Raw genomic sequence first — 22,271 nt, forward strand, 5'->3', positions numbered from 1 at the left:
ATAAAGACAACACAATGTATATTATTCATTCATTTGTCAAAATCATAAGTCAAAACATATGTTGTCCATTTAAGTGGACATGTAAAAACATGAAAAGTACATGTTTAAAAAAAAATCAAGTTCAAAAATCTTTTTTTCATGCCTAATGATGAATAAAAATACTTATGAAAAAAACTGATTAAGGTTGTCATAATTCATGCATGAAAGGGTTAAATCACTCTCTGCTGAGCAACCTCTGAACCATGGTCAAACTTTGTATACACTGTCAGTGGGATTTTTTTTTAATGAACTTTATTGAACAAACAATGAGTACAAAACATACAAACAGATGAAGTATACAAAAAAAAAGGACATGAACACACAAAACCAGGGGTAAAGAAATAATTATATGAATACATGCAAAAATTCACATATTTGTATTGTTTTGAGGGCCTTTTTGTTGGTGGAGTCTGATATTGATTTTATGTACAATTCCACATCCTTTAGAAAATGACAGCAATATGATATTTTATCAGAAAACTTACATTTATGGATAAAAAATTTAGCAAAAAGTATTAACAAATTTATTAAAAAAAACATTTATCGCTCTTCTTGGGGAACTTAAAGAAACAGAATAAAACATTTTCTCATCGTAAACTCCCCTAAAATATGGACAAAAACAAACCTGCTAAATTCCTTCCAGAATCTCTGTCTAGAAGAACAGTACCAAAAAAGATGTGTCACAGTTTCTGGATGATCCCCACTGAAAGTGCAATTATTATTTATGTCTCTTTTAAATTTTACAATGTGGTGACTGGCTGGGTAATATTTATGAAGAGTTTTAAATTAAACTTCCTTCACCTTATTTACAGTTAGATATTTATGGGGGATCATCCAGACTGTCTTCCAGTTGATATCCGAAACATATCGATTTCAGTACGATATTATATATGGGAGAGAAACGATATCTTCTTGGAATAAACTACATATTCTCTTATTGTTCCTGGGAAAAGCAGATTTTTCCCACTGCTGACTCAGCTGGATCGGGGAGAGCGACTGAGGTAGATATTGAGCTGTCAGTGTTTTTATATAACATTAAAGTATCTGAGGAAATGACATCAAGCACCACTGAGAATTCCACCGACTGGAAAATGATATAGTGCAAGGAATTTGTTGTATGTAAGTAATTGTCCCTCTTTATTAACAAGCTGAGCCACCAATAGGATCCCATTTTGGACCCAAGTTTCTCCTCCCGGTGGGACAACAATAATTAGACAACAATGCAAACAGAATTTGTAAATGTGAATAATTAATAACACCTTCAGAAAGACACAAGAATGTTCATTAAACTGCCTAGACTAGCATAACAATGCTGGCCACCACACAGAAGGAAATGTCCAGTGCACCGTAAGGCTCAGAATCACTAGTTAAATTGGCTGCTGTGTTGCTTAAGCTGGAAGAGCAACGAGTGATTGTGATTAACTTCACAAGGTGTCACTGATAGGCTTCCCAACAATAGTACTTGTTATTTCTTTATACAATACTGACTAATTGAACTAATTGAAATACATCCATCCATTCTTTTCCACTTATCCTTGTAACAACCACCCCTGTCTTGTTGTTTTCATGCTAATCTCTTCTTTATCTTTCCTGCTTGTTTGGTGTCACGGGTCATAAGTTTGACACCCCTGGTATAAACTGTGAACCTGAAATTTAAACTGGATTCATTTTAAGAATACTAATAACATTGATATCTTGCATTTTTGGAATAAAAAAAGTTATAACTTTATATATACAAGCACTGAATTTGTTTCTTCTTGTCTATTAGAATCTCCATTAGTTATTCAGTAGTAACAGCTGCAATTCTTGGATTCCAAACAAAAACTTTGGTGAGAATGTTCTTCTTGAAATCAGAGACCTGAAACACACACTCGTATCTGCTCCAGTCTTCTGGTCTAACTGATAAAACATTCAGATCAACACTCATCTGGAAGGTCCCATCATTGTTGGGGAGGATCTCTCTGTGGGGCACAACTTCATCGATCTCCTTTCCATCTTTCCTCCAGAACATCACGGCTCTGTCTGGGTAGAAACCTGTAGCGTGGCAGCTGACTGGAGAGGAGAAAGTCCTCTGGAGGAGAGACACTGAAGGAGGAACTGGAGAGTGGGAGGGTGGGAAAGTCAGAGAGTGAGAATGGATGAAAGAAATAATAATGAGAAAGGAAAAACAGGTAAAGAAAGAAGATGAGAATAAACAAGAAATTCAATAAAGAGAAAAAGAAACACTGACAGTGAAACAAGTGTTAGATGAAAAACATGGCTGCAGCAGTAGAAAATAACTGACATGAACTGTGAAGATGTGAAAATCAAAACTAAATCTGTAATTCAAAACAGAGTGAGTGTCACCAGCTTATTAGCAGCTGGATACGGATGTATCATGGCACAATCTAAACTAAATGCAACTTTAGAAACACAGATATATTATCAGTAACTACTGCACGAATGGAAATGTTGAACTCATGAATGCACTAAATGAAAACACATGGGTTCAGTTCATGTAAAATCATTCTTTTAATCACAAACATTAATATAAAATCATGTAAATCCATCCATCCACCAGCAGCTGAAGCTAAAAGAAAAGTTGGAGAATACACTGTTTGGAAAACGCTGAAGAACTCTTTCAGTTCCTCTCCTTACGGGCACAACAGCAGATTATCTACCTCAGTCTCACCTCTCTGTCACACCAACCCTCTGCTTGTCCTTCACTACATCCATGAGGCTCCTCTTCTCCTCCGGCCTGGCACCTTCACATTTAACATCCTTCATCTTAAAATATCCTCTATCCGTCCGGTGCACACGTCCAAACCATTTCAGCTTCGCCTCTTTAGCTTCATCTCCAAACCGCCCTGCCTGAGCTGAGGGATTCATTTTTAATTTTGTCCATTCTGAACATCTTAACATCTTCAGCTCTGCCTCCTGTCTTTTCGTTAATGCCACTGTCTCCAAACCATACCTCATAGCCTGTCTCACTGCCAGTTTGTAAACCTTCTCTTTCAGTCTTGCTGAATGCTCCTGACACTCGTCTCCACCCACTCCACTCTGCCTCTTTCTACCTGCCTCCCACTCATTCACACGTGTATATTCTCTCGTGCTTTAACAGAGTTTCATTCCTCTTTTCCTCAGAGCACACCTCCACCTCTCCAGGCTCTCTTCCACTTGCTCTCACTACAGATCACAACATTATTTGCAAATATCACAACCCACAGAGACTCCTGCCTGCTTCCATCTGTCATATGATCTATTGTACACTCTATCTGGATCCACAAAGACACAACTCGTTCTGAGCTTCTTCTTCTTCTTCTTCTTCTTCTTCTGGCTTTACTTTTCCTCCCTGGTTTCACATGTGTCCAATCAGCTCTGTGTGTGCATGCAGCCGTGTCTCTTCCTCTGACAGTTGTCAGTTTGTCTGTTTTGACTTTGATTTGACCCAGTAGTCGACTCCATAGTCTTTGTTCTTTTCTAGATTCTTTTTTTGGCAGCAGTTTGTTCTGATCAGCTTTCATCAGAGCTCCTGTTTTCTCAATTCAAGTCTGCATTTGAGTTTGTTTTTTTGTTTCTTTTGTTGAAGCTTGACATTTTGCTGCCCATGCAAATAACTGATTATCAGTTATGAATATCTAACTTTTTCAGAGAGGCCCCTTACCTACAAATAAAGGATAAAAACTACCCAATGGATTGATATCCATAGACTTAGTGTAGAACTATAAAGAATATATGTTATAATGTTAAAACTGGAGAAAACCACGAGCGTCCATAATGCTGTGTGTGCTGGTCACCTGGTCTTGATTATTAGAACACTATAAGTAACAGTGCACCACAAATTTCTGTTTCCTTATTTGTGTCTTGTGTCAAACTTACTGATAGAAATGTGAAACTATAATTGTCCATAAAATGTAGCAGTACAGCAGTGTTTGCACACAGCTTCTTTCATTCACCTTCAAAATCATTAAATACAAAATTAGCCTCAAAGCTTTGTCCTTTAAAAGATAACTGTGTTGTTAGAAAGATAACTCAAAATAAAATAAACACCACTGCATTCATGAGGTCATGTGATTCTACCTGTTCTCTGCAGGGAGCTGTTCCCACAGTCCAAAAACATCTTCAGCCGCTCTGGACAGATGTCAGTGAGGAAAACTTCATTTAGCTTTGTTTTATTACTGTCAGCATCCCAGCTCTGTTTGGTAGCGTCAGCCTTCAGTGAAGCCCATGACAGTGTCTTCAGATCCGGTTCAATAAAGCCATACTTCAAGAAGCCAGACTTCTCTCCAGTGCTTTCCTCATATTCACAGCCACTTCTAATCTGTAAGATGCAAAAACGTGGAACGAGAGAGAGAGAATGAACTATGATACATATATTAATCTAAAAGACTAAAATTTTGAACAATTCTGTAAATGCATTGTTTTGTCATGCTTTTTAAGAGATGTTGATATTAGTAAAGTCTGATCATTCCTGATCTCATCTGAGAAGCACAACATTAGAACTTTAAATCTTTCACGATTAGCAAAATAGTTTTCCTTAGGTGTATCTCATGGTTTATAATAATCAGACAGAAGGTATATAAGAAGAAATAACCACATACCGTAACCTTCACTATGGTTGAACTGCTTTTTCAAACTAATAATCCGCGCTCTGTAGGCGCTTGGCTGAATGTTAAAGCACTCACGTTTGTACCACTCCAAGTAAACTGCCTCGACGCCATAAACCACAGCAACACCCACAAACTGTGTGACGTTTGGGACTCCAGCAGATCCAGTGAAGTGATTTATCGGCGAGTGTTTCACTGTGAAACAATCATTTTAATATGTTATAAGATTAGATAAATAAAATATCCAAAAAGTATGAAAAATATAACTCCTGTAGTTATTTTTTTAGTTATTTCAAGTGTGAGCAAAGACCAACTGTGAGACAAGCTTAGCAATAAAAAACTACGTTTAAATCTATAAGAAGAGGATTCGGTTATTATTCCTGAATGTGGGTGAGGAAGTTCAGTTAACAAAGGTCAGACTAACACAACGTTAAAGCAAACGCGCTGCAGATGTGAAAAGCTGTTAGAGCTCAAAGATTCAAAAGGTTTTATTACCTGCAGATGAAACAGAAAGAAAAGAAGCCGCGAGAATAAAGTCATCCTGTCCTCATCTTGTAGTTACTGTTAGAATAACTGTTGATCTTGTTTACTCCCGATGTACCGTTACCGGAAACCCGTTAGGTTCAGTACGTGAATAAAGTTAAAAAAAAAAAAAAAAAAGGTTCAGTGTGTGTGGGATAAGGGCGTCTTCCTGTTCCTTTCACAGGAAAAGTCCTAATTATATAGACACATATACATTTATAAGTGTAGGTCGTTTTCTCTCTTTTATCCTGTCCCTGACATACATGCTAAGTGACGAGCGTGCATAAAATTGTTTCTAAAAATGTAGTATCAGTTCAACACTTTTTTCTTCATAAAGAAATAATATCATTGTTTTGGTTTAAAAAAAATGTAATTTAATATGAAAATATAATAGGCAAAAATTGAAAAGCAGGTTTTATTCCCCATGAAATAAAAAAAAAGATGATTCGTCGACAATAATGTTTCATAATAATAATAATGATAATAATGTGTTGGGCTGAGAATTACACTAAAGACTGAAGACTGGACTCAAAGTGAAACGTTTGGTTATCTGTTGGCAGGTAATCCACAAAGGTAAAAACATAAAGTCCAAATACGAATTATTGAATCATAGGGTTTTCTTTCCGCATGGCTCCTTTCCTCGGTTAAACTACTGGAACAATGCACAACAGCAAACGTATGACATTTTCTTCTTGGTGCCACATCCTCTTTGCTACTCAAAGCAGGACTTACCAGTCTTCCTCATCCCCATTTATTTAGGAATTAACTTTCTGATTTTACACCCTGAATTATTTTCCTGTGAAAGATTTATGTTACAATACTGCCACAAACTCCACACACATAATAATTATCTTGCTTGTTAAATTTCTCAAGTCTGTTATGTCACAAATCCACGCTCCTGTGGAACTCTCTCAGGTCTCAACCACCTGACCTTTGAAATCGCTGTTGCCATTTCCCCTTAACACATACGTGCACTGATGCCTCTACACCACAGAGCGCTCCTTTTATTTACACCTATTTCCTCAAGTCAGTTGAGCTCTACTTTTCTGCATGGATTATCTATTATATTTCACTTTCCAGCCAAAACGTCCAGTTCAGATGCAGTGTCTATTACCCTGAAAGTGATGATATCTTTAACAAACCTCCATGACTCCTGGAGGATCTGTTTCCTCATTCTAACTGAAAATGAGTTGTTTCAAAAAAGGACCATTGCCAATCAAGCTTCTAGCATTCCACCATTGGTTATATCCTTATTCCCACTCACCCAGACTTTGTCACTTCCCGATAGAGTTCTTTTTATTTATTTATTTTGTCAGATACATATAGAAACAATCAAGCCACTCATTTTCTTAACCTTTTATGAGAGGAGGTACACTGGTTTGATAAGCACTCTCATGACTATCTGCACTCTCATGACTGTGTCTTTTGGGAAGGTGATCTTTTGTACAGTTTGCAAATGTTACTAAAAATATTCTTGGTTGAGAGAAAAAGTTCCAGACGTAACATAGATGTGGTTTTAACACATGAGATAAGAAACAACTCATCAAGACAGTTGACAAAGTAGCAAACTTTATGCACCAAATCAAGTGTTAAATCTTTTTACATGTTTTTTTTAAACAGAAACCTGTCGAATTTCTCTCTCCCACAGTCTCTTTTTTTAAGAAATACAAATTCATTTACAAAAGGAAAATAAAAAAGAAATCAACAAGTAAATGCAAAAATGTGTACTTATTTTTTTTTAAATAAATAGTTCCATAACTGAATTATGAAGGTCTGTTATGCAGCCTCAATGAGTTTCTTGTGACAAACTGTGCCAGTTCCAGGAATTCATTAATAAGTGTTAATTGTGTTGTTAACTTTTTATTTGCCACTGACATGTCACAGATTCTGCCTGAGCATACATGTTTCTCAGTTACTTTGAAATGTATTTTCAAATATTTATCAGTTTTCAGAGTTTTTAAGAAAACTTTCAACAACTGCCAGAATTGTTTTGAGGTTTTGATGCAATCTGACACCTGACTCTACAGTGACACCTACTGGCCTCTGTTATCATTGTCATATCTTAATGTTCCATGTAACATGAATTTTACACTCATTATCTATGAGTAGATGTTATCCAGTTTGATCTTCACACTGTCAAACATAGCTATTCCATGTCAGTGTTTTTTATTTTCAAAAGCATGTTTCTCTGATGGACAGTGGATGGACCTCAGTGTCTCTTTATGTTAGAAAACCCAACAATTCTCAGCATTGTTTAAACTAAACAATGGTCAACAGAAAACAGCAGTGTGTGTGTGTGTGTGTGTGTGTGATTCATAAAGAAATAGACACATAGCACCTCTTGCAATGTTTGTAATACCATTAAAAAGGAATTATTTAACTGAGAATATAACTCCATGAAGAAAACAGTTTCAACTTTAAAATTTCTAATAAATAGCAGAGTTGAAAGAAAAAAAAAAATTAAAAAAATGAAATGTAAATATTTTACCTTTATTACTTTTTATTGTTGCTGTTATTATAAGCCAGGTCTCCAGTCATGAAAATATAATGAAAGAAACCAACGTGATGAAGGAGGTGGTTACGTTATTGACCGTCTCTGCTGAATAAATGAATAACCAAAATGGTGCAAGTAAATTATTTATAGACAGAACAGTTAAAATATAGTGAAACATGAAAACTGTTTGACTTGAATGACTGAACAATCCTTTGGATTAAAAAACAAAAAGAGAAAAACGGTTTTCCACAAAAAGTAAAGTTCACATAAACAAACTATTCTTCTTCTATGTGTTCGTTTAACTGAAGATTTGAACATTGTTTTCCGGGTCCTGTGTTTGTATGTGTGGATCTTGTTTCAGTTTCTCCAACAGTTCAGCAGTGTTGCCAGGCACTGTTATTTCCAAAGAAGAAAAATCACTGGTATTCTTTATAAAATACATAAACTGTATATCAGAGTAAAACAAGTTGTACTTACAAGGTGAACTTGAGTTTCTGCCTGAAATAAAAAGAAAAGCAATCATTTCAGGCATTTGTTCTACATTACAATCAAAGTTTCTGTCATATATATTCAAAAATAAAAGTGTCTAATATAAACAATACCAAAGAAATAATATAACTGAACCATGCACTGCTGGTCCTGGTTCATTGATAAACTCGGCTCCTTTGATTCTCTGACCTTTCCTCTTCTTGTAAACAGCAAATCCAACAACAGCAAAAAGGATGAGAAGAACTGGAACAACCACTGCAGCAATGATGGAGATCATCCTGTCAGAGGGATTCTCTCCTCAGTAAAAACAGACAAACAAGATTAAATCTGCAGATGAAGCAGGTTAGAATAAACATATTTACGAGTAATATTAAAATAAAGTAATATTTAAAATATCCTGGAAGAGTAGTTGTAAAACAGCTAACTGATCATTTGTTCTGTTTTGAATCTATCTGATAGTTTTCAGTTTGTTTAGGTAAATGAAGAGTAATTTGTCACATATTTGATACAAATCTCTTAAACTGACAGCATATCTTAAAAACATAGAAGCTTGCATTTGCCTGTAAAAATCTTCTAACCAGATATTTAGTCTGGATGGCTTTGCTGAAAAATCTCTGAGTCATTTTTGAACAGGATATATCCTTCAGTGTTCATATTAAATTAATATGTAGTGTGTGCAATATTTCTAAATTGAGAAACATCTCTCTGGGTGATCCTAAAAAACTAGTTCATAGATTAAATACTTCTCGGCCGGATTACTGACATTCATTATTATCAATTTCCCCTAAATATTTCCTAAAAAGCTTTAAAAAGCTACAGCGAGAATATTGACAGAGATGAGAAAGAGAAACAATATTTCTCTCATAACATACTCTCTACAGTATTTACAAGTAGAATGGGAGACAGAGCCTTCAGCTTTCCGGCCTCTCTTCTGTGGAACCAGCTCCCAGTTTGGATTCAGGAGACAGACACTATCTCTGCTTTTGATAAAGCTTATAGTCAAGGCTAGATCAGGTGACTTTCTATACCTCCTTTAGTTATGCTGCTATAGGTTCAGATTGTTCTAGGAAGTCACATGATACACTGTGATGCACTGAGCATTTCCTCTTTACTCCCCATATATCACTGTAACATGTCATCACATTGTTCTCTTCTTTCTACGTTAGTCTGTGATTTATCTGCTTCATGCTCTCTTATATCTCTTCTTTTCTCTTTCCCTCACCCTAAACCAGTCGATGCAGATAGCTGCCCCTCTCTAAGCCTGTTAAAGTGTTGCTTATAGACAGTAGTTTGATTGCTGGGGTTTTCTTCTTTTATTCTGATTTGGTGCTATGTAAATTAACCTGATTTGAAACTTTTGCAACAATGGGTTTCTTAATAATAATAATAATAACAGTAACAGTTTATATTTACAATGAAAGAGAGAAAATGATTGTAATACATAATAATTAAAAAAAATTCTTCTGTTCCTCCTGGGATTAAATATAGGACAAAAAAGTCAAGCATTATATTGGAGACAGCAAACAAAACGTTTCTCTCACCTATGACAGGTATTATTTTTCCACAGTTGGTTCTGATCACTTTTTTATCCAGTTTGGTGATGATGTCATCGCCGTCAGAGAGCTGAAACACACAGTCGTACCTGCTCCAGTCTTCTGTTGTGACTGATGAAACATTCAGATCAACACACATCTGGAAGGTCTCATCATTGTTGGGGAGGATCTCTCCAGGATCCACACCATCATGAATCTCCTCTCCATCTTTCCTCCAGAACATCACGGCTCTTTGAGGGTAGAAACCTGTAGCGTGGCAGCTGACTGGAGAGGAGGACGACTTCTGGAGGAGAGACACTGAGGGAAGAACTGGAGAGAAAGAAAGAGAAGAAAATATCAAAAGGATAAAAAGAAGGGTTTCATTTTTTCCAAATCTGACAATGTTATAGCATCTTGATAACATCTAATAAATAATTGCAGACATTTATTTGACAAACAAATGACACATTAGAGCATCATCAGTCAAAACACTGTCATACATACAAGACAAAAATGTATCTGGGAAAATTAAACAATAAATAGAAAAGAAATAACAGAGTGGTTGCTGATGCATGTCGTTTGAAAATTCTACTTGTGCCTGAAAATGTTTCTGATCAAACGTTAAATTGGAAGTGTTGATAAAATCTTACAAATGTACAGGAGATCCAGCCCAGTTTCAGTTACTTTCTAAATCATTAAATATGAAATCAGCTTAAACTTTTGTGCCATTTTCTTTTAAAAGAGACCTGTATTATTAGAAAACGATGCAACATAAAATAAACACCACAGCATCCATGAAGCTACATCAGGTTATGTGACTGTACCTGTTCTCTGCAGGGAATGTTTCCCACTTTCCAAAGACATCTTCAGCCACTTTGGACAAGTCGTACTGAGGAACTTGACGGTGTATTTTATTCTATTTTCGTCAGTGTCCCATCTCTGTTTGGTAATGACAGCCTCTGGTTTCAGTACGATCCACCTTAATGTCTTCATATCAAATTCAAGAAAGTCTTCTCCATTGTAAGCATACCGTAAAAAGTTGATCATCTCTCCAGTGCTTTCATCCCATTCACAGCCACTTACACTCTGTAAAATGTGGATGCCTGATGAGACAGAAAGAAAACAAAGACTGCAGTGAACTGCATTAATGTTGTTCATTGTATGAGGCACTACTAATCTCCAAGATTTGAGTATTAATAGTTGAATAATTTAATCAATTGAAAAACATTGCAGATTCAAATTAACGTCTGGTTATTTGTGTTTAAAACAAAAAGGTTTAGAAGGACAAGAGAAAGAAAATGATTCAGCAGAGGAGTCATCTTAGAAGAATGTAAAGATAGAGATATGTATATTTTCTTAAGATTGTTATATTATATTATATTATTATTGTTAAAATAAGTAAAATTGAAATCTTAACATTTTTTAACACAAACTTTTGTATTTTTATGATGGTTTTAAGGTCTCAAATAAGAAAGAGGCCAACGAAATTAAAACTTGAAATCTTTCATGATTAACAAAATAACTTTTTGTTATAAAGTCTTTATTTGCTTTGGTATATCTAATGTTTTATAATGATCTGACATGAGGCATAACAGGAAATACTTTACCTCCAGCAGGTTGGTTGAACTGCTGCTGTAAACCAAAAATCCAGGCTCGGAATAAGTTTGGCATAGTCACAAAACACTGTACAGTCAAAGACTTCAGCTGCTGAGGGTTGTCATCTAATATTTTCTTTGCCCAGTCCTGTCTTGGTTCTAGTATTTTGTTCCTGCTGTCACAGTAACCCGCCTGAATGCCATCAAACACCATTTCACTCAAAAACTCTGATATGTTTGCGACTCCTGACGATCCAGTGGCCACATGCTTCAGTGAGTGTTTTGCTGTGAGACAAACAATATTGTTTTATAATTAAAAATATGCAAACAATGTCAGCAGCCTATAGGTGTAGTCCACTTTGTTTTTTCTAAGTGAGGACAAAAAAAATATTATATTTAGGTTGATCATTTGAAATTCAGTTGTTACTTTAAGAGTATTTCATGGATTAAATAAAGACCTAATCAGTGATCTAGTATATCTAGATAACGAGTGCCAAATTTAATACGGTCCAGTCAAAAGAAAAACTGCTGTTTCATCTCATTAAAGAGATGCAGTGTCAGTTTTGTGACTGACAGGCCAAATTAGCATGATGATGCACTTGCGAGTCTTTGAGTCGTCTACCAGAAGTGCGCTAATGTGTATACACAGATGCAGTTAGTTTATTTCAGTGATTACATAAAAGAACAACTCATATTAGTGGCTTAAATATTGACCAGATGAGGCCACGTGTCCAAACGAAATTAATACAGTGTAAGCGACAGTTTTACATGTTGTTCTCACTGGAAACGGAGGTAAGATGAATGAGAGAAGAAGAATGATGGTAAAGAAAAATCAGTATGGTTTTCTATACAGGTAAACTCATTTGTTAGAAATGTGTGAGGACTTATCCAGAGGAGAGCTGTATTATTACATTGTTATTACTTTTCCACTATTAAACACAAATAGTATATGTGTAACAGCTGTACTATAGAAGAACACAAGACATCTGATATCTGTGGTAATGAAGATAATGTCTAATATGTAAAAATGCGGGGGGGGGGGGGGGGGGGGGGGGGGGGTGTTAAGCTATGGAACTTATTAGTCTATTTTACATATTTTAAGATTCAGACATTAAAATGAAACACTAACACTGTCACGTTATCAGCTCGTTATCAACTCACAGAGCTTGAAGGAGAAGGGGGGAGAAAAAAAAATAAAAATGCTACAGTGCCAATAAAATTCCATTGCTGATCCACGTCTGATAAATTGGTTTTGATCCTGAATCGGTTTTCATCCTGTTCTGTATCATTATTATTCCACAAAGTGAATATTAAAATTTACATTGGGATCATGGTAATTATCGACGCTGACTTATTAAATTAAAACGAAAGTAAACTGGTCGAGGTCAGGTGAGCCTGCTGTCACAGCTTCAAAATTTAAGTTTTTCTTACCTGCAAATAAATCACGGCAGAAGAAAAACAGCAAAAATAACTTCATTTCCTCGTTATCCTGAAAGCAGCATTGGTAACCGTGAATTTGGTGGACGTTGCTTTTGAAAGCCCGACAGAGTACAAGGTTCAGATTCCTCCCCTCTCCTTCTATGTTGCATGTCCACTGATATGGGATTAATAACCTGCCATAAACTGAAACTGGAAGAAGAAGCTTTGATGATTTAAATAAGTCTAATTCCTGTTATAAAAAATAAGTCTTGTAGTATGCGAGAAATTTTATTGTCTCTATGTAAACATTAGGAAACCAGAGTTCCGGAGACTGTTAGGATATCTATTATGTATTATTCCTGTCAATGTAACATTTGGTGCAGTATTGTCAGCCTGCAGACACAAGTGATCCAGTGAAAAGTCACAATACAAACGGTTAATACTATTATGGCCAGAATTAAATTCCCCTCACTGACACAGCTATTTGTCCATTTGTGCTACTTAATTGTATATGACGTTAATTTAAAAAAAAGAATACATATTACATATACATATGCATAATACATATACATACACTTCATATCTCGGAAACGATAGGATCGTGAAAGACCCCGATTCCCTCCCATTTTCGTGCCATTTTGCTGTGCTAAAATAAGTTCATATTTGCCTGATGGTAATCTTTTTTATAATATTTTAGACTTACCCCAGTTCCTTAAATTAGACTAAAATGTCTAAGCTACACAAAAGCGACACATTTGATTCTAAGGACAAAAAATGTCAGTTAATGTATTCCTTTTTATTATGACTTTATTCTGCACTACGTGCTTTCAATGTTTATGTTCGTCCACCAGTTGACGCTACTTGTTTTTATTATTCATAGCAGCTTGTGGTCAAGTTTATAATTAGGTTATGATTAGGTTTAGGCTCAGGGTTAGGATTAGGCGTTCATATTTTAATGCTTAGGGTTAAGGAAAGCATTATGTGAATGAGATGTCCTCACTAAGATATGAAAACGAGTGTGTGTGTGATGTCTAACTTATTTTGTCTTAGAAGACCATTCTTTGAATTATAAACTAGTTTAATAATAATAAATTATGCTAACCTTTTGGAGCTGCAAAAGTTATCCCGGGAGCAAGAACTAAAGTAAAACTAGACTGTACAGCATACAGCAGACTCTGGAAATGATTGTGCACTCTGAGAGAGAAAACTGCTCTCCAGCCTCCTCTGAGGACTCGTCCATGTCAGTCACAGAGGCAGAAAGAGACCAGCTGGACTCCAGCTCTGGCATATGTGAATATGGATAAAGGAGCAACAGGATGGACTTGTCCATCTCCACATTTTGGTGTCCCCACACAAGACTATGTCCTTGCACCCAGAGGTTTAGTCTGGGGACACTACACAGCTTTGATGAGTGACCATGAGTGACCCAAAGTCCAGCTTTGCAGATCCCTCTCATCAGTAAATGTAAGGGCAGTGTGATGTTTTTTGTCATAAGGGTCAAATGCATTAGCATTTTAAGGCTTAAAGAAAAACAGGCAATGACACAAACTTATGGGACAGAGTGCTCTTTGAGATTCTATGAAAGCGATCACTTTATTTTGAGTTTAGCTGTTGTTTATTTAGTCAACAGACGGATCATCTTCCTTTAAGGCCAAAGACTTGTATGACCCGAGTAGCAGGAAAATAACACCAACATATAGAAGGTTGTTGGTTATGACTTGTACACAGTAGCTGGCAGTGGAATGGATACTGTCCATAAAGACCTGGAACAATAATAAGGGCAATGTTTCCTTCTTTTTTTAACATGATCATTGTTTATATAGTAAATATTTAGGGTTTGGAACAGGATTGACCTGTTCTTTGTTTAACCATCCACAACTGTGCTAGTTCTGCATATCTGGTCTCTCTCAGGTGTCCACGGGATGAACAGATGTTAATGAGAGAGTGACTATGGATAAATTGAAGATTTTACAGAACTACAACAACAAAAAAATTTCCAACACACCGAAAGCACGCACGCACACACACACACACACACACACACACACACACACAAAACAGATTAAAAGCAAAAAAATAAATAAGAAGAGATTTATGAAACACTATTGATGGAGTCTGATCTGAATTAGTTTCATCAGTTTGGGAGTGCTGTTGGTAAATGGTCCATCTCCTCTGGTCATCAAACAGAGACCTTGAAATAACCACCACAGGATGCTTTAATAATAATAATAAAAAAAAAATAAAAATCAATACACACATTAACTTGTAGCCAGAGTAGTTCAACAGCTATTGCAATGTTATATTCAAGTCTCTCACTGCTTTGCAATTTTCAGGTAGAAGCTGCAGTCTGTAAGTGTCTGAGTGAAGCCAGCATAAAGTGATTTACAGCAGTCAAGGTGAGACAGACAGAAATTATAAAGATTTCCTTTTTTTAATGGAACATGAAAGCCAAATTTATTTTGACAACAAACCAAGCTTATTTTCAATTTTGAGACCAATGATTAAAACAGCTGGGACTGATGAAGTGTGTCATCTCCATATCATTGGTGAAATATACTGTATTTTGAATGATCTTGCTGATAGCAGTGCACCAGGTTCTTGTTTGACAGGTAAGAACATAATACATGTAGAGCAGATTCTGTAATATCAGACATAATTTATGTTGATGCAGGAGAAAGTGTTTAGAATTATTTAGTAAAAGCAGATTCAGGTTTAACAACTGAATACTCATGCTGGACAGAAATACCAGAAATTGAAGAACTGTTATCAATAAAAAAAGATAAAATAATGAAATGATCAACAATCTTCTCTGCTTGTTACTTGTGTATGTGTTGGTGTGTATATTGGACTATAGGGTGCTGTGTTTGTTCACGGGGCCTCTGGATTCAGTCTCTCTGAGAGTCCATAGATGTTGCCCGAAGCTGTAAAATCCAAAACACACTGTTACTCACACTGCTGTTGGACTTGCTTTTATATGCAACACCATTAATACAGAGTAAATAAGAAAAATAGTTTACTTACTTTGTTCACTTTTTTTTTCTGGAAATAGAAAGGGAAGAAATATTTCAGAACGTCAGAGAAATTCTGTTTTGCAGTTTGTATCAGAGTATAAGCTCTGCTCATCTGAATATCTCACCTCTCTTCTTTTTGAAAACACAAAATCCAATGATGAAGAAAACAACAGAAACAACCACAGCAGCAATGATCATCATGTGCAAGGACCTCTCTGCTCAGTCAAAACAAACAAACCAGATAAAATGTGTACAAGAAGCAGGTTAGAGTAGAAGTAGTATTATCCTAGTTCTAATATAAATCCCATAATGGTGAGGGGAAGTAAATACACCATAATTTCTCAGACTCATATACCATGACATATTTCAGTTCAGCAGAGCAGACACACTAAAATTATGTGGCTGACTTTTAACACCTATTATGTTCCCCGATTGAAAGGCTAAAAATAAATAACCAATGGTTTTATGGATTAGAGACACTGTTGAATTTTGAAATTTATTTAGATCCTGCTTTAGGCGCAAACAAAAACAGGATAAAACATTCAAACACCACAATAACAAGAATCCAGAGTCCAAGCAAACAAAATAAATCAAATGATTTTCCCTCACCTTTTGTAATGTTTTCAACCCAGTTGGTTCTGATCACTGTTTTATTCAGGCTAGTGATGATGTTGTCTTCACCATCAGAGAGCTGAAACGCACAGTCGTATCTGCTCCACTCTTCAGGTGTGAATGATGAAACATTCAGATCAACACTCATCTGGAAGGTCTCATCATTGTTGGGGAGAATCTCTCCAGGATCCACACCATCATGAAGCTCCTCTCCATCTTTCCTCCAGAACATCACGGCTCTGTCAGGATAGAAACCTGTAGCGTGGCAGCTGACTGGAGAGGAGGGAGTCTTCTGTACGAGAGACACTGAGGGAAGAACTGGGGGTGGGGGGTGGGGGAGAGCGGCACGGAGAATGCATGGAATAACATGGGAAAGTAAAAACAGAAAAGGAAAGAGGAACAAAGGTGGAGGAATTGAATCGGGACATATGAAGAAAATATCTGCCCGAAATCAGTCTCATAAAAATAAAATTTAAAGTGTATCAGGTCATGTGATTCTACCTGATTTCTGTAGGGGGCTTTTTGCACTGTCCACATAGGTCTTCAGCCACTCTGGACAAATCTGAGTGAGGAAGTTTTCATTGTGTTTAGTTCGAACTCTGTCAGCATCCCATTCCTGTCTAATAAGGTCAGCCTCTGGTTTCAGTGCGATCCATGTCAGTGTCTCCAGATTGAATTCAAGAAAGTCTTCTCCGTTATAACCAAAGTGTACTAAGCCAGTCAGCTCACCAGTGTTTTCATCACGTTCACAGCCGCCTATCCTCTGTAAAACATGGACGCCTGAAGAGACAGACAGAAAACAGCGATCGTAAAGAGCTGTTATATATTGCACCTTGTGTTAAGCACTGCGATTTTCAAAGGTTTGAGTCCAATAATTAGATGGTCGTCATCATTTTTATTAGCATGAACTAACTGGAACACTGCAGCTTTTAAAGGCAGGCCTGATGTGAAGATCACAGGACCACAAGAAAACGATAAAAGAAGGAAAAAAACACAGAAACCGATTGATCGCATCAGTCATGTGACAGATGTCTTGATTATAGCAACAGCTGTAAAAAGCTGAAAAAGTGTTAAAGTACAATTTTTCAAGGCAAACTCTAAATTGAAAATTTGTCCTTTTAGGAGTACAGAATGTAAAATGTAGCTTTTCACATCAGTCTGTTTTGTTTAGATATATCCCATGATTTAAAATGATCTGAGGTTCACCTTCACTTTTGGTGAATTGCTTCAAATGAGAAATCATGTTTTTGAAGAAGTTTGGCTGTTCCTTGAAACACATGTGATCGTACCACTCCTTCTGCTCAGGACTGGTTTGTAATATTTTCTTCGCCCAGTCCTGTTTTGGTTTTAATGTCATGTTGTTGCTGTCACAGTAACCCGCCTGGATGCCGTTAAACACCAGTACACCCATGAACTCTGGGATGTTTGGGACTCCAGAGGATCCAGTGACAAAATACTTCAGTGAATGTTTCACTGTGGAGCAAACAATATTTATAATGTTAGTGAATTAAGAAAATAAACATTAGCATAATACACTCAGTATGATTAAGGTAACATATTCTCAGTAACATTACAGTAACAGTCACATGAGTCTAACATACTTTTATTTTCATTAAAAATAAAAGTCACTGATCTGGTTTGAGGGTGTTCTGCACAGCAAACCTAAAAGTTATCAAGAAAAACTGTCATCTATCTACTGTGTGTGTGTGTGTGTGTGTGTGTGTGTGTGTGTGTGTGTGTGTGTGTGTGTGTGTGTGTGTGTGTGCGTGCGTGCGTGTGTGTGTGTGTGTGTGTGTGTGTGTGTCTTAAATCATCCTAAATCTCCAGTAAGCAGTAAACAGAGTGCATGTGACAGGAGACGCCTAACTTTGCTGTTCTTATACACCAAGCTGTTTTTTCAGTACTAATAAGAAAATTCTGTCCTGTTTCATGTTCTTATTATTCCAGAAACTGTCTTCTAAACTTCAATTAAAAATGTCAAAAGTGCTTTAAAGTACAATGAAAGTAAAAGCTGCTCAAGGTTACTGCTGTTAGAGATAAAATATTTTTCTTACCTGCAAATAAACTACGACAGAAGATAAGCAGCAAACACAACTTCATCGTTTCTCTATCTTTAAGGTCATAACTATTATTCCTTTTCTTTACAGAAATGTGAATCAACAAGTCGTCGTCCACCGACAGTAAGTGACCAACCCGTGTCCCTCCCCCTGTTCCTCCAGTTTCTCCAGTTAGCACGCTTGTAACCATGGAAACACTTAAATCTGCAGTTCTTACATACAAAACCTTTTTTTTTAAATTGCAATAATAATAAGAAACCATAGAAAGTCTTGTGAAACTATGCAAACTACTGAATGATTTAACATTGCGTTGTTTCAAAGTTTTCATCAGTGTTGCCTAAATTGAAAATTGGCGCAGTTTATGTCTGCAGGGGTCTGCAGAGATGTTTTCTATCTGTTTCCTTACCCTGGACCTGTACAGACGTGCAAAGTACAGACTGGATAACGGCAGTGTAAAACAAATAACCAGCAGGTCCTGCAGATGAACTTGTTGAGCTGCCACAGGAAGTAGGAAGGTTGAATATTATTTTTGTTTGTGGCTTATTGGCCAATATATGATCGCTGAATAGTCTTGTTAAGCAGACTGGACAACAGCGACGCCTTGTGGCAAAGACCCAGAAGGTTCACTCAGTCAATCTGAAAGTAGCTTTTTTAGTGGGAGAAACTTTTCGTAACTCATTAAAGTGACTTCCTCAGCCTTGCCTGGATGATGAACCATGCACCAAGACTTGTGGCAAAGAGTTTAATTACGGTAACATGAGCAGCTCCCTGACATTCATCTCTAGCTTTATTGTCAGGAATCTAAGACCACGATACAATTAAAAGAAAATAGGAATGAATTAAGTTTTTTATTTTTTATTTTTTAGGTTTTTAAAGTAGAGCCTCATCTGGAAGGTCCCATCATTGTTGGGGAGGATCTCTCCATTATCCACGCTTTCATGAAGCTCCTCTCCATCTTTCCTCCAGAACACCTTGGCTCTTTAAGGATAGAAACCTGCAGCGTGGCAGCTGACTGGAGAGGAGGAAGTCTTCTGGAGGAGAGACACTGAGGGAAGAACAACAGAGAGAAAGGAAAAAAGCGACAAATGTTAGATTCTGAATTGTACTCTATCTTAGAAAAAGGAAGCCATATGAATTTCCCCGCTTACTACATCAGATTATGTGATTATACCTGCTGTCTCCAGAAAGCTCCTCCCATAGTGGAAATGCTTCTTTAAAAACCTAGGGCATAAATGGCTTGAAGAGCTTTTATTATGTTCAAATCGGGCATGTTCCATATTCCATCTTAGTTTGGTGATGACAGCCTGTGGTTTTGGAGTGATATGCAGTGATCTGCAGGTCAAACACTATAAAGTCTTCTTCATCATAACCATACTGATTGTATCCATCAATTAGTCTCATCACTCCATTTACAACCACTCATCCTTTGCAAAATATGAACATCTGAAAAAAAAAATAAAGCCACAAAAGCTGCAATAAACCAGTAAGATGTCAGCAGAGGCCATAGCTAACATCATATCTGCAGACACAAAAATAGAGGCTCTACACCCACTGCACTGTTACAGGAACAAAACCAAACTACCAATTTGCGGGTGGAGTGAAAGGCTGATATTTTAAAGAACTTTTACTCTCTGGATTCTTTTGTTTTATTTCAGCAGTGTGGTAGGTTGACCATGACATTTCAGGGCTGCATACATGTCCTGCTAACACCGGGGATAGCCTTTAACAATAAAAAAGAGAATTAAATGAAGCTTATGCCAAATTTTAGTAAGTATGTGAGTGCATACAATCACTATGATAAATTGTAAATGGACTGATTCTTATATAGCGCTTTTCTTTTCTCCCGGAGCAGTCAAAGCGCTTAAGTCGTCTGCCTGCTTTCCCAGGTGTTTAACTCCTTCTCTATTCTTTACATCTTTTCCACTTTACCACACTGTAAAACTCAATGCCAACATCAGCATTGTAGTAAAATAATTTTCATGTCCATCTTCTTCAAGCCAATCAGTCTCCACTCAGCATAGTTTAAATCACACTACTTACCTTTGATCCTCCTTTGCATTCACTTGCATACACCAAGAAAACAAAGGAAGTGATCATGGACTTCCGCAAAACAAGAACTGATCCCCCTCTCCTATCCATAAAAGGTACTATGTGGAGAGGGTGTCCTCCTTTAAGTTCCTCGGCACCCACATATCCGAGGACCTATCCTGGTCCACAGACACATCAGCCCTAGTAAAGAAAGCCCAGCAGCGCCTCCATTTCTTGAGGGTTCTGAGATGGAACAGGCTGCAGACTGAACTCCTAGTGTCCTTCTACCGTGCCACTATCAAGAGTGTGCTGGTGCACGCCATCCCTGTGTGGTACGCTGGTTGCACAACAGCTGACAAGAAGAGACTACAGAGGGTCATCAGAACTGCAGAGAAGGTGACTGGCTGTCCACTCCCCTCCCTGGACTTAATTGCCAGCTCAAGATGTCTCTCCAGAGCCAGGGCAATTATAAAGGACCACCTCCATCCTAACCACCACCTCTTCAACATCCTGCCCTCTGGAAAAAGGCTCAGATCCATCAGGTGCAAAACCAACAGACTAAAGAACAGCTTCTTCCCGAGGGCTGTCAGAACTCTTAATGCAAACTAAGAGTGTGTAAAGACTTCCCCAACACATCCACCCTGACACTGCTGTTGATCATCTATGTGCAACATCTCAGTCTTTCCATGTTCTGTGCAATATTTTTGGCTCATGTGCAATTATTTTGGTCCCAGTCTGTTTCAATGTTTCCTACACATACACCATGTATATAGTTCCACTCACATATGTATACATATACACTGTTTTTTATTTTATTCTATTTATTTATTTAATTATTTATTTATTTTCCGCCTTCGTTGTATATTGGTTTCTCTTCTTCTTACTTTAGCACCTTTGTGGTTCAGCTACCCAATTTCGCTGTGCAAGAAACTGCACAATGACAATAAAAAGCTCTAAGTCTAAGTCTCTATTCTGCCTTAATTTCTGGCATAGCTTCGATTTCATTCAGCTGTGATAGACCATCAGAGTCTAACAGCCAAGCAGCTTACAAGGACATGAACTGCTGCACATAACAAGGCTGATTTACATCGTGGAGCCCTGGTCTCAAAAACTGGCATAGATGTACCTCTGTCTGTAAGCTGGATTTAAGTGCTTCAAGTTTTACCAACATGTTTAGTGGCATCTTCTGTTAATACGGAACATGACGTCATGTGGTTGGTTGGTTGCGGCTAATTGATTTACATTCGTTTATGTTGGCTAACCAGTGGGCGACCTTGCCATGCACCTATAAGGAATGTGGCACATCACGAACCAAAGCACCATCATGAATTGTCTGAAAATCACAACCATTTCTTTGGCCACCATGAGGTGGGGGATTTAGAGACTGGGCACCCAGCAACAATCTGGTACTTGTCCTGCAGACTGCTAAAGTACAATAAACACTCTGTAGGGTCAGCTTATGGAAAGCACCTCATCCTGATGGTGTACTGGGATGAGTACAGCAAGACTGCACCATGGAAGTAGAGAGGTCTTCACAAGCATCTTTAACACATCTTTGTCACATTGCTCTGTTCCCGCCTGTTTAAAAATATCTTTAATATGCCATTACCTAGGGTGACCAACTGTCTTCTTTTCATTTTTCACGTTCTGTCCAGGGCGTCCAGGGGGATTTTCAAGATTGATAAAAATGTCAGTGATTTCCTATATTCCGACAGAGGACCCATGTGTGTGACATCATCCCTGAACTGCTGCTTTGCGAGTTGTTCTGCGCTCACAGACGGGACAGACAGCAACGTGCCTAATGATGTTTAAACGATCCCAAAGCGTAAGTGCATCTTTTCAGATGAACTGCAAAAGAAGTTTCCCTCGTACCAACCTGGTAATTTT

General features: G+C 37.2%; 3 protein-coding genes across 3 annotated transcripts; all 3 read right to left on the reverse strand.

The window, feature by feature from the left end:
- Window positions 1-311: 311 nt before the first annotated feature.
- LOC112430157 (major histocompatibility complex class I-related protein 1) lies at window positions 312-5,270 on the reverse strand. The gene is made up of 4 exons (XM_024798315.2): window positions 5,121-5,270; window positions 4,704-4,820; window positions 4,099-4,339; window positions 312-2,136 (listed from the first exon to the last, which is right to left on the reverse strand). The coding sequence occupies exons 2-4, from the start codon at window positions 4,737-4,739 to the stop codon at window positions 1,820-1,822; spliced, it is 594 nt and encodes a 197-aa protein (XP_024654083.2). The 5' UTR covers window positions 4,740-4,820; window positions 5,121-5,270; the 3' UTR covers window positions 312-1,819.
- A 2,179-nt stretch (window positions 5,271-7,449) lies between these two features.
- Window positions 7,450-11,348, reverse strand: LOC106676554 (major histocompatibility complex class I-related protein 1). The gene is made up of 6 exons (XM_076879239.1): window positions 11,270-11,348; window positions 10,487-10,765; window positions 9,672-9,992; window positions 8,320-8,424; window positions 8,119-8,139; window positions 7,450-8,034 (listed from the first exon to the last, which is right to left on the reverse strand). Exons 1-6 carry the CDS (start codon window positions 11,331-11,333, stop codon window positions 7,940-7,942), a joined length of 885 nt encoding a protein of 294 aa, XP_076735354.1. The 5' UTR covers window positions 11,334-11,348; the 3' UTR covers window positions 7,450-7,939.
- Window positions 11,349-15,544: 4,196 nt separating this feature from the next.
- LOC112430240 (major histocompatibility complex class I-related protein 1-like) lies at window positions 15,545-18,507 on the reverse strand. Its single transcript, XM_076879609.1, has 6 exons — window positions 18,354-18,507; window positions 17,506-17,772; window positions 16,801-17,079; window positions 16,297-16,617; window positions 15,813-15,902; window positions 15,545-15,597 (listed from the first exon to the last, which is right to left on the reverse strand). The coding sequence occupies exons 1-6, from the start codon at window positions 18,397-18,399 to the stop codon at window positions 15,545-15,547; spliced, it is 1,056 nt and encodes a 351-aa protein (XP_076735724.1). The 5' UTR covers window positions 18,400-18,507.
- Window positions 18,508-22,271: the final 3,764 nt, after the last annotated feature.

The sequence above is a fragment of the Maylandia zebra genome, linkage group LG22 (assembly GCF_041146795.1).
Source record: "Maylandia zebra isolate NMK-2024a linkage group LG22, Mzebra_GT3a, whole genome shotgun sequence".
NCBI lineage: Eukaryota > Metazoa > Chordata > Actinopteri > Cichliformes > Cichlidae > Maylandia > Maylandia zebra.

Bases quoted from the DNA above. Each gene is read 5' to 3' on its own strand.
- LOC112430157 (XM_024798315.2), bottom strand. From the start codon at position 4,739: ATGGCGTCGAGGCAGTTTACTTGGAGTGGTACAAAC. The intron at 4,340-4,703 runs GTGAGTGCTTTA...TGCATCTTACAG, and splicing joins TTACTTGGAGTGGTACAAAC to ATTAGAAGTGGCTGTGAATA. The intron at 2,137-4,098 runs GTAGAATCACAT...CCCACTCTCCAG, and splicing joins CAGCTCCCTGCAGAGAACAG to TTCCTCCTTCAGTGTCTCTC.
- LOC106676554 (XM_076879239.1), bottom strand. From the start codon at position 11,333: ATGCCAAACTTATTCCGAGCCTGGATTTTTGGTTTACAGCAGCAGTTC. The intron at 10,766-11,269 runs GTAAAGTATTTC...CTGTCTCATCAG, and splicing joins GTTCAACCAACCTGCTGGAG to GCATCCACATTTTACAGAGT. The intron at 8,035-8,118 runs GTAAGTACAACT...TGGAAATAACAG, and splicing joins CAGAAACTCAAGTTCACCTT to TGCCTGGCAACACTGCTGAA.
- LOC112430240 (XM_076879609.1), bottom strand. From the start codon at position 18,399: ATGAAGTTGTGTTTGCTGCTTATCTTCTGTCGTAGTTTATTTGCAG. The intron at 17,773-18,353 runs GTAAGAAAAATA...TTTGCTCCACAG, and splicing joins CTGTCGTAGTTTATTTGCAG to TGAAACATTCACTGAAGTAT. The intron at 17,080-17,505 runs GTGAACCTCAGA...CTGTCTCTTCAG, and splicing joins GCAATTCACCAAAAGTGAAG to GCGTCCATGTTTTACAGAGG.